The 11,760-nt window shown below is 49.7% G+C and overlaps 1 protein-coding gene across 4 annotated transcripts; it reads right to left on the bottom strand.

Moving 5' to 3' along the window:
- Positions 1-1,998: 1,998 nt before the first annotated feature.
- Positions 1,999-11,753, bottom strand: LOC120830251 (tRNA (32-2'-O)-methyltransferase regulator THADA). 4 transcript variants are annotated; one of them, XM_040194774.2, is made up of 31 exons: positions 11,610-11,753; positions 11,344-11,524; positions 11,175-11,261; positions 11,066-11,093; positions 10,817-10,965; positions 10,610-10,732; positions 10,383-10,503; positions 10,127-10,272; positions 9,958-10,042; positions 9,745-9,881; positions 9,248-9,445; positions 8,448-9,162; positions 8,097-8,249; positions 7,885-7,994; positions 7,634-7,794; positions 7,386-7,555; positions 7,121-7,285; positions 6,878-7,026; positions 6,627-6,764; positions 6,423-6,527; positions 6,143-6,343; positions 5,909-6,059; positions 5,506-5,758; positions 5,017-5,253; positions 4,713-4,917; positions 4,172-4,360; positions 3,495-3,754; positions 3,230-3,385; positions 2,877-3,143; positions 2,582-2,784; positions 1,999-2,480 (listed from the first exon to the last, which is right to left on the bottom strand). In XM_040194774.2, the coding sequence occupies exons 1-31, from the start codon at positions 11,729-11,731 to the stop codon at positions 2,233-2,235; spliced, it is 5,613 nt and encodes a 1,870-aa protein (XP_040050708.2). In that variant the 5' UTR covers positions 11,732-11,753; the 3' UTR covers positions 1,999-2,232. The 4 variants fall into 4 exon arrangements, with proteins under 4 accessions (XP_040050708.2, XP_077942800.1, XP_077942798.1 ...); XM_078086674.1 differs by having other exon boundaries at positions 10,383-10,524; positions 11,610-11,742; XM_078086672.1 differs by having other exon boundaries at positions 9,958-10,272; positions 10,383-10,524; positions 11,610-11,742.
- Between the last annotated feature and the right edge of the window lie 7 nt (positions 11,754-11,760).

Raw genomic sequence — 11,760 nt, 5'->3', positions numbered from 1 at the left:
ATTAACATTGAACTCATTGGGATTGTTGTCGTCCTCTGGATCAACTGGTTTGTCAGGCAACAGTGGAAAAACACTCCTTCATCCTTCAAATGGTGCACACCCATCTGTAAGCATGTATACATAAACACACACACACACACAAAGAAAAGGAAAAAAAAGTCGACTTATTCCCTGTTGCCACAGTAAGTAAATGATTTAAAGAGCAGGATGTAATTATGCTTATAGACGATTTGCTCTCGATAACAGCAGCAAGAATTGAGCCAGATGGTCATTTTCTTTCTCTCCAGTGAACTTGCTTTTACTCACGTCTCAAACTTTGTTTTTAAGGTGGAAGGCATGAGATGCAGCGTTGCCCACAATGTTCTAGCAGAAAAGTTCTATCTTTTTATTAACTTTGTTTTCCTACACATTGAAATGCTGCCAAGCCACGTGACTTAACTTAACTTGAGGTAAATTTCAAACCCACATTTGTATTTTCAAAGATCTGAGCCACAAAGCTTTGTCTTAAATGACTTGGGAATCTATGCAACTGAATTACAGGGGGTTGTTTTTGTAATATATGTTTCAATAGACGGTCACTTTGGGGGTTTTCAACCTCTAGCACGGACTAAAAGGGCTGATCATTTATTAAATTGGGTTAGTATTGAATGAGAGCGCTGCAGACGGGCTGTATTGTAATCCAACCCGGCAACTGGCGCCATCAATTTACACCTAAAAGGGTTTGTTTTGCAAAGACATCCGGTTCAGATTGTTATTACCGTGTCTGACGTATGTATATATACTATATAATCTGACATACACCCTATGGAAAAAGTCTCAGCAATAAACCGTCGGATCCGCTCCAAATTCAACTGAAGAAGAACCCTCGCCGGGCTTCAGGAGAATTGCTCTGAACGCTCGCAATGTGAGACGTCTGCGTGCCGGAGAGCAACTGTGCACAAGCAAGTGAATGAGGAAGAGTGTCCAAACCTTTGACTGGTCGTCTTTATCTCTGCAAGGTCTTCTCATGTTGGCAAGACACTTGCGTTAGGAATTTCAGCCGGGTCTGTGGCAAAAACATTTAGTGGCCGCAGTGGTAGAAGTCTCGATAAGACGATTAAATGTTCGTTCTAACGTGTTGATGTCAGAGTTTTTTTTAAACTTTCATTATCTGCAAGTATCATTCTTGACAAGAACAGCCTGTAGCTTCTTCGGAGGCAAGTGATATTCTTGTGGAGAGCTCTACGCACCAGCTGTGTGTTATGACATGGGTCCTTGGGGGAATACAGTGCAGGAGCTTTGTGTATGAATCATTAATGCAGGCTTGATCTGGATGCTCAGAAACACTTCATGCGACCTCAATGGAAACATTAAGGTGAAATAATAAAATAAAATCAATCCTGTGTTTAATACATACAGCAACAAATAGTTTACAGTCAGTTTGTTGATAAATTGTCTGGTTAGATATTATTCTAAGAATGCAGTTATCTCAGACAGTGACATATCTCCAAAAACACTGTGAGAATCAAAATGGCAATGTCCATTTAATAAGTAACCCAACACAGCCCACCAGAACATGAGCAAAGTGATTCGTGTGAGTGTTTGTTCGATACTGAGCCGCTCAGCTCAAACAAAAGCTATCTGGTGATGTAAGACTGCTCTAGTGTGTGATCCGTTGCCGAGCAACTGACTGACTCGATACCAGATCCAGTGAATCATTTGCAGTCCATGTGGTTAGAAAATGGGACACTTATCCAGGCAGAAGGTCTCTAATGGAGCATCAAAACAAACACTAGGTTCCCCTGCTGGGCACCGAGTTGCACCTCTGGAGGCAGACGCGATGATCGCATTACATCATCGCATCTGTTTGAGTTGTGCTTCTGTTGCTGCTGCGATGTGGCGAGTAACACCCACGGAGGACAGGAGCACGGCCACGGGAATAGTAATTAAAGCAGACCAGTTATGATTGGGCCTCTGCATTCGTAAGCTTAAAGCCGAACAAACTAAAAAAGAAAAATACAATATTAAGACGTTTTTATTGAAATCATTGTAGAAAAAACATGAGTAAAAAGCTTATGAGGAACGTGGCGGGTGACGTCCACCGAGTGTCTTCTCTGACTTGGTCAGCTCGTCATGTGCTGGTGTGCTGCAGCATCAGCAGTTGTGCTACTAGGCTGCACATGACATTCATTCGTGTCATTCAGCGCCCGTTGCTCACTGCGTGTACAGATAAAGAGTCTCTCTCTGGTTCCTTCACAGCGGCAGCTCTGCAGCCACAGCAGCCGTTACAGCCGAGGGGAAGTGGATCCCGTTGAGCCTGAGCAGGCGTCCGGCTTCCCGCACGCCGGCGTGCAGCGCCGAAGGATCACAGAGGTGTCGTACATGCTCGGATGTATTTGAGAGCCGAAGGAGAAGAGCAGCCCTGGTGAACAGACCGCACAGGGTGCCGTGGAATTGCGGGTCCATGAGCAGCGCCAGCCAGGCCGGGGTCAGCGCCTCACCTGAAGGGAATCAAAACGTGCTTTGTAAGACAAGGCTATTTGGAACATACCACAGCTTGATTCATATTGATGATATTGTTATAATCATGCTAATGTGGTACCTGGATGGAGCTCTTTGCAGACAGCAAGGCTGTCTAGAACCTGTGCAGCACTCTCCTCTGCCCACGCACTCAGCCGCTGTCCCACAGCAGAGGATTCACAGGACCTTTCCGCCATCTGCAGCAGGTAGGGCAGCACATGTGCAGACATCACAGAGGGCTCTGCAAACACGTTGGCCTCGTCCTGCTCGTACAGACTGGAGCGCCTTGAGTGGGGGAGCAGTAATAACACCTCAGAAACAATCGAGCTGAGCTGCTCCGTTTGCACAAGTGCGTATGATCCTGTGAGGTTACAAACCCCGTCTCCGAAGCCTCTCTCAGAGCGGATCTGAGGTCAGGCTGGGGAAGGTGACACAACAGCACCTCCAGTGTGCCCGGGGTGTCCCAGCATTCCTCCAGCAGCAGGTCCAGCAGGAGAGGCAAAGCCTGGTTAACCTGCATGAGGTAGACGCTCCTGCGGCTTTCTCCTTTTCTCACATGGTGCAGCGTGGAAGTGAAACGGGCCGCTTTCAGCCTCACCTGCTGGTCTTGGTCCTGCAGCAAGTGAAGGCCCGTGTTGATCGACCTAAACCACAGAGATTCATCCGTTTTCATCCCTGTTCATCGGAGGGGATCGTTTGATTGACGACACTATTTTGGCCTCTTTCCCACCTGATCATGATGGTGGGCAGAGATCCGTGGCTCACGAGATGAACGGCAGCCACACACAGAGCCTCGGCACACGCCATCCGGAGCACCTCCGGCTCGTCTGGGGATCGGTGGCATTCCAAGATGCTACACCACCGCTGGAAGACGGATGTCTTTAGACTGATTCACACAAAGAAAGAAGGAAGTCAGAGCTGCCGGTAGAAAATGTCCCAGTACAGTATTTGACTCTATACTGCAGTAAAAAAAAGACAATAAAACATGTGAAGACCTTGAAACTGACGTCAGGGAAAGCAGCAGAGTGGCCGCATATAGAGCTAGGGATAGAAACTCTGGGCCCCCTCGCTGGTCCTCCACGTCGCTAAGCAACATATCTAGACACTCAAGTCGAACGGGCTCCTCCAGTGGGGCCCAACGAGGAGGATGCGGGGGCAAAGTGCAATCGCCTCCGGCCATCACTGCTGCCAGGGCTGCGAGGAAGGTCCTGCGGTACTCCACACTGCCGCTCAACAGCGCCTCCCTCAGGTTTGACTGGAGACGAAGAGCATTCTTAAAGTCTTTTAATTCTAATTGTCAAATTATCAGTGTGCTTTTACATGCCAGGTGCACACAAAGAGATGTAGAACTTGACATGTGTGCACAACATCACTGCATAATATGCCCATGTACAGAAAGAGGCTATTTGCAAGTCATATATTTGGAATATTTCAGTGCTGTCGCTCGGCGAAAAACATTTTACATTTAACATTATTATAGTAAAACAAAAAATCTGAAGCGTGGAAACAGAATGCTGTGGTCCAACTAAATTCTGTAACATGATTATTGTAATAAGGCCTCCCCAACTGCACCTTGTGCTTTAGGACGGTTGTCACACTGAAAGCTGTTCAACTGGTTTTTGAAAAGGTTGTTTTCTTCACGCTGAAATTTACGAAGCAGTTTGTGTCTCACCTGCAACACCCTCTGGATCACCTCTTTCAAGCCGGTCTGCTGGGAACCGCGCCCCTCCACCACCCACGTAATCAATGAGAGCCTCAGATCAGTGCTTGATGCAGAGAAGTTCTCCCAGATTTGACATGCGCACTTTAGATCTGCACATAGAAATTGGATGGCTTGTTGATGGAAGGATGACAACCCGAGCTGCAGAGGTGACAAATAAGGGGTTAGAAAAACAAGATCTGCTGGGGCATCCTGGCGGCCTTGTGGTTAAAAGCCCCTGAAAACTTATTAGGATCCTACATGGATGCACCACTTTCTGCCAAAGCTGGAAACCGTTGCGTTTGGTCAGAATGAGATTAGTTTCCCCTGAAGTAATTGTGTTTACTGCATGTCCACTCCCTCCCCATGTGTCCTGTCCATCTATGCACTGTATATTTATGCTATCAACAGATGGTTAAACTGTCCCCCTCTAGAGTCCAGGGGCTAAGGCCTAGACCAACAATGTCCTTTCGTTTCTTATTTTAGTGAGCGTGTCAGCGCGTTTGTACCTCACCTGAAGCTCCCGTTGAGGTGTTTGGACGTCGCGCATGAGTGTGTGACTGAGCTTCGCCAGGTAGGTCTCACAGCAGAGTCCTCTCAGTGAGTCTGCCACGCCGAGGTAGGCCGCCCTCACTAGGGGGCAGCGCTGGGCTTCGGTCACCAGCCACATGGAGGCGTCCATCTTTCCCAACACCTCGCACAGGTCAGCCGAGGGGTCACTGGGTGTTATCAGACACAGACAGCGTCTGATGGCTGCGCACAGCTGGCCTTTCACAGGCATGAAAGCGTCCGATGAAAGAACAGCTCTTTCTACTCACCTGACTGTGCAGAGGGCTCTCTCCAAAGTAGCTTTGATCTGCAGCAGCTGCCCGTGGAGCCGGTTGTGACAGCAGCACTCCTGTGGACTGGGCAGTTGAGCCGCCAGTTTGATGAGGATGTCCATGTATTCTGAGGGGGGAGTCATGGCAACCAAAGCCTTGGAGGCCATCACCCTCACACTGTAAATAGGACTCGCAGAGAGGCGGAGCAGAGGAGGCAGGAATTCTGACAATGTTCTGGTGGAGAAGTCAGAGAGGACATTCACGAGTCAAATAATATCCAGGATGGAGATTCCTAAATGTTCACCGGTTCTTTTCCCTTTGCTCTGAGTATACAATGCTGCAAAATCCGCTCAGGGATTAAAAAGGGGTACAGTATTTTGTTGCTGTATATTTGTTAGTATAGTATAGTATTTTACTGATGATGTGATAATGAAAAGAAACCCCTGCTGTAAAGAATCGCATTAGTAAACCTGAAATAAACAGTACTCTGTTGATTCTTGGACACCAGGCTGAAGTTGTGCCAGCAGAGTGAGCACGGGGAAGAGCGAGGGTTGGAGGTGAAGCTTGGCCTCGTTGGCTGCACCCTGGAGGTCTTCGGCTGCCCCTCTCAGCTCGCCCAGGAGGAAGGGCTGAAGCGCCGGGTAGTGGAAGAAGAAGCCGAGGGGGGACATGCCGTGCTGGGCGGGCCGGCCCTCCTCACTGACGGGCCGCTGGCCGAGCATTCGAGAGCACAGAGAACCTGGAAGCAGATTCAAGGGTATCAATCTGGTCTAAACAGAGGATTAATGAACTGCTGATTAACCTGAAAAACTATGCTTAATAAAAACAAATAATAATTAAATAATCTCAACTCCTTCATGGCGTGAAGATGAACGTCATTGTGTCTCACTGTAAAGTTGCAGAGCAGCGTTCCTCATGGCCCAGCAGGGAGAGCGGAGCAGAGTGAGCGACAAGATGGCGACCGCAGGAGCGAACTGAAGGACCGCCACTCCCAGACCGGAGCCACGGACCAGGGCCTGCAGCGTGTGAACCGCACACACCTGTGCGCCAAAAGAGCGATTACGTGACCAGATCTGTCTTGGGAGTTTTAAGGACGGATATCATTGTTGCCGGTTCCACAAACCTGTGGCAGGTCCAGCGTTTGGTCCCAGTTCTCGGGTAGAGGGGTTCGGGCTGTCTCCAGCAAGGTCTGCATGCTGAGCGATAACAGTGGTCTTTTTTTACTGGCCTCCTCAGCTGACACGACGCACAGGATGAGCATAGGCAGCCCCGCCGCCCGCCGGGTCACCGAGGTCAGGCGAGGAGAACGCACAACCTCCAAACCCTTTGAAGGAAGGAAATGAATCTGAACTAGCAGTCCGGGATCTCCATTCATTGGGGAGGAAGAGGGTACGGCCGCTCACTTGTTTCAGCATGTGGGCCGGTATATCGCTAAGCTCTGGGTCATTGCTGCTCAACAGGGAGGCACAGAACTTGATGAAGCCTGCACCACATCCCTCCACCGCTCCCTGGTGAAGAGAAATGTGTCTTTCAGAAAGGAACACCGGGGGGGGGGGGGGGGGGGAGGTTAAAAAGTAAATGCTTCGAAATGGCTTTGACAAACGTACCCAGTGACGGCATTTGAGAAGAATATTCTTGAACACCTTTGATGCTCTCCTTAGATCCTCTGTTGCTAGGAGGCACTTGCTGGTCTGGGATTCAGAGAGAATTTTCTCAACCAGGGAACCTAAAAGGATTCCTACTTCCTGATGAGCAGACATGAGCGCAAGTCATTTAAAAAGAAGTACACGTGCAGCCAACACGCTCAGAGATTAGATATCCAACCAGTGCATTTCACAATGTGAATCTTGCATCTCACCTTGAGGGAGACCCAGCAGCAGGTGAGAACCAGGTTGTGCTCCTCAGTAAGCAGGACGCACTCCTCCCCGTCCTCCTGGCCTCCTCCGGACTCTTCGGCTATGAGAGAACTGATGGCGTTTCCCATATCACAAAAAGAAGGGGGGGCATCTGAAAAGGGGAGCGCAATTTTACCTGGTGAATCTCAAATAGGAGTGTACTTTCTCCCCAAACCCCCTCCTTATTCCGCACGTCGCTCCATTACCCTCTCCAGAGGCACAGGCGTCGCGGTCTCCGTACAGCACACCCAGCAGCAGCAGAGACAAGTTATCCAGCAGAACCAGAACCTCAACGGTCAGCCTGTGGTCGAGTGCGTCACAGACACTGTTGGGAGCCTCGAGCAAACACCTCTGGAGCGCACTTAGGACACCTGGAATATGATTTGATTGAATTTGAAAGAACTGAGCAATGTGTCCAGGGCTGGACCTCATTCGTGGTGGATGTGAGACCCGCAGGTCCAAAGGGCTCACCATGTATCGGCTTGGTCCTGGCAGCAAGCATCATGTCAGCCTTGGCTGTCAGATAATGCTCCTCCAACTCCTTCACCAGGAATTTGACCGTGCAGGAGGTCTTGGCGGGACTCCCTGCGCTGACGGTGACGTCACTGCTCAACCTGCAGCCCTCAGGCTGGTCTTGTGATCTGCGAGAAGAGCGACTGATTAACCCTGGCATCCAAAGCGTGCATGCTGTATGAGAGTATTTAAGAGGAAAGGCTTACTTCTGCAGGAGGACCTTCATCATCAGTGCTCCCATCTGAGCCTCCTGCACGCGAGGGCTGCAGAGGAGCTGCCTCGTTCGCATGAAAAGCACCGCAGCGATGTCATCCGGAAAACTGGGTGGGAAAAACCTCAGCAATAACCCAGCTGAGAGCTCCCGAATCTGCAGAGAAATTTAAATATGACCCCTTTTCCGTCCTCTAAAAAAATATTCTTCAACTTCGACCTTTGGTTAGAACAATCTAAAAACTACCTCATTAGTAGAATCTTCTAAACAGCTGATGAGGACCAGCTGTTTTGGTCTGGAGACAAAATCCCACTGTCCTCTTTGTCGGGCAGAGTTAATGAGAGACCCCATATTTACTGCAAAAATGATTTCACAAAGATCAAATAAGTAACATTTGACGGGAAGTATGCATGCCAAAGCTTTTGGACCGTTTTCCAATGTCTGGTTTTCCACTTTACCTGGAGGTTGTCCCTTCCTTTTGTCCGGGCTCCAGGTGTCTGTGCAGGTCTCTAGCACTGCAGAAAGCAACAGCAACGCAGTCTTCTTCCTCTGATAACTGTGTCCTGGTGCCAGATAGCTGTACGGCAGTTCACTCAACCATTCAATGAAACCTACATGATGTACAAAACATTTTTGATGATGAAACAAAGCAAGGTATGATTAGTCTGTAGGGAACGGGGGCCTAATCTGTTAACCATCTCCTGATATTACTTCTCATTTCAGGAAGCAGCATGACACATCCATATCCGTCCGTGCAGTAAAACAGTGCGTTCTTGTGAATAGAAAACAGCAGCGGTTAGTTATCTCACCTATTCCCTGCTCGAGTACGTCCTGTGCCCTCCTTGAGCGGGTGGCCTCTCCTTTCTTTTTGCCTTCCTGTCCTCGCACGTGTGCCAAGCAACCGTCTCTAATACGAACCAGAAACTTCTTCACTCCCGCCTGAAAGTGTTGTCGAAAAGGCGAAGAATCGCTGTTCAGGTTCTGAGGGAGAAACACCCTCATTAACGCCATCTCCTCTGGGGTCGGAGTGTCTCTGGTCTTTGGGCTGCAGCACAGGAGATTGAGCGCAGCCAGACGGGCTTTGTCCTCTGCAGACCCGAGGGCCAGCTGGAGGGTGTCCGGGGTTGAGCCACCCTGCAGAGCCCAGGGAGAGCCTCCGGTCGCGGCTCGGTAGGAGCTGACGATGCAGGCCCAGGCGTGGAGGTGGCCGGGCGCGAATGGGTCCAGGGTGGCCAACAGCGGATGCACCGCAGAGGGGAAGATTTGGAAGGTGCAGGGCAGTAGGTGCCTGGCGCCGTTGTTCTGGAGAAGAGTCACGTCGGACGTCAGCGCCTCATGGAGGACGGGCCGCCAACGCCTCGCCCACTCAGCGGCCAGATCGGGCTCGGCGCGCGAGGCCTCGCTCAGCTCTCGCCGCTGCTGCTGGATGAGACACTTGTAAAGGTCGGACCCGCACGGTGACAGGTGATTGGTTGACAAGCACTTCAGGAGATGATTGGGTATTTCGGCATATTGACTCAGCACCTGGTGGATGGAAATAAACGTTAAAGACGTCCGGGCACCACATTATTCCCATTATTCAGCGCCGTAATGACCCGTAACAACTCACAACGTCAGTACCCAGATATGGCAGCAGGGCACAAAGGCGATGGTATTTGGCTTTGGCTTCCCACGGTAGCTTGATTATTCGCTGGAGAAGAGTGAAATAAAGGGTCTTCTCTGTGTCGCAAAACCGCTCACAGTCCGTCTCATAGAGGTCCAGCAGGAGACAAAAGGCCCCGCGCACGAACTCTGACACTCCTTCCATCTGTCGACGCAGTTAGACAGACGTCACTGAATGATCCTGACAGCAATGTGTCTCTAAGGTCCACTGTGTGACATGGAGGACAGTATTCTTATACTGTAGTTCTTGTTGATGGGAAATCACTTGTAGAACACAGACATATAGAACTTGTGAACACCTCTTTTTAGGAAAGAGTTTAGGAGATTCTTAGCATACTATACTATATATATCCATCTTGTAGCGGTCCATTAGAGTTTACAAAGCCATGTATTAAAACAGGTTTTGGGGCTTTACACCAGTAGAATGTGGTGAATCGTACTCACCGGGCTTTCTGCATTGGTCCAGATAATGTGAATGAGCTGTTGCTGCAGGCGGCTGTTGTCACCCAGAAGGCGAACGCCCGTCATCTTCAAGATGTCAGCCAGACATTCTTTAACCTTCTTCAGCCACCACGTTAATGCTGCAACAACGCGTCACATTCGAGCAGCTGATCTTGCTATTTAAGCGCGCGAATAAAGAACCGGGACGTTACTCACCTTCAAACGCAAAGTAGTGACAATCCAGCTTCTCCTCACACAAATCATGGACCAGAGGAAACAATCCTTTCAGCAGTAAACACGTCTGAAATGGTAAAAAAATGGATTCGGTAATGAAAACAAGCGCAGCGGTAGTAAAACGTGGTTCTTCCGTGGTACAAGCGGTTACTTGTGTGGCATCGGCCTGTGAGCTGAGCAGCACGCTAGGCCGACAGCATGTCAGGAGGCCCCTGGTCACAGCCAGCCGGGACACCCCGTCCTTCCCTGTGGGGCAGCACTGTACCCGGAGAGCACCAACACTCAGCAGCCAGGGCTCTGAGAAATATTAATAATAATAATTATCATTGAAAAATGCCTTTCTGACAACAATCTCTTGCCAAAAGTGGCTTTGCTCACGCTACTCACAGAGCAGTATTGGTGGTTACCTAAGTGAGAGACCTGGAGCAGACTCCAGGCGGCAGCTTCTCCAGCCCTGCTGTCTGATGCAGTGTTGATCAGCATGGCCACAGCAGTGCCTGCCAGAAGACACGTGTTCCGGTTGCAGCACTGCGAGACAAGACACACCGACTGAAAAGACGAAGCAAAGCTAGGACCTGAACTGGTATCTTATCTTTTGAATAAGTGACTCTGAACTGATGAGTTAATAACAAACCTTTCCAAGTATAATGTCCATAAGAGCCTGGAGGATCTCCTGCATCGTTGGGCCGCTGGGTTCCTCCGTCCACACCAGTGGAGCAACTTCACTGGGAAACAGCTGGAATATTTGCAGGCACACCTGCAGAGATGACAGTCCTCGAGTCGGCAACAAAGATCACACAACAAATGTACCATGAAGGCGATGGGCTGATTCACAAAGCACCTTGACAGCGATGTAACACAGCGGCCCGTCTCTCAAGGATTCTTGTTGCAACACATCCAGGAATAACTCGGACAATTTCTTCAGCAAAGACGGGAAAGACTCCCGCCACACCTCGCGACCAACAGCGCTGTCTTCCAGGAACACGCAGGCTTTTTTTTTTTAAACGAAGGGAAAGAAATACGTTGATGAAAACTGGCATAAGACATTTGGGACATGGTTATAAACATCTCATCTTCAGCCAGCACCAACCTCTCTGCAGATCCTCAAAGGACAACCCCTGAAAAGAAGAGGTAAACGTTATCTGCAATGCCTTTAGGCAAATATATGACCAACACAAGTCGAGTGGGGGGCTCAGTACCTGGTCAGTATGGACTATGGAGTGCAAGCAGTGATGGGTTTCTCTAAAAACCAACTGGTGGTGCCTCTTTGCCAAATGTTGCAACATCTGTGAAGCAAAGCTGGAGTTAGGATGAGACTACGTCTTGTTTCAAGCACTGTGCGGTGAACAGAGATACCGTGAGGCTGACCTGATCCATCTTACGAAAGGCTGTGGAGATGTTGGACACATGCATCTGCATGGAGACGAGGAGCCTGACAAGAAGCAGGAGACGGCTCTCCTCTAAAACCTCAAGCTGAGCATCCGAAATGCGTCTCAGCAGCTGGGCCGCCTCCTCCAAACGGCGCTCCTTGCATCGTTTGCTGCTGCTCCTGTTCATGCGCGCACAGTCATTCAGTCATCGCAACTCATTCAAAGGACGGAGTCAAACATGTTTGAGGTTGCGGGGGTACCAACCGGGAGGATTCTGACAGTTTATCGAAGAAGAGCCCGAGCGTGAGGTCGACATCTCCGGCTGGTCGGTGGTCGCTGATCACGCAGCTTCGAACACTTGCCAACAAGTCATCAAGCGGCATCATTGTTGTCGTGGACTCACTGTACAGAGACG

The sequence above is a fragment of the Gasterosteus aculeatus genome, chromosome 13 (genome assembly GCF_964276395.1).
Source record: "Gasterosteus aculeatus chromosome 13, fGasAcu3.hap1.1, whole genome shotgun sequence".
In the NCBI taxonomy this organism is placed as follows: Eukaryota; Metazoa; Chordata; class Actinopteri; order Perciformes; family Gasterosteidae; genus Gasterosteus; species Gasterosteus aculeatus.
This window is presented reverse-complemented; position numbering and strand designations above follow the sequence as displayed.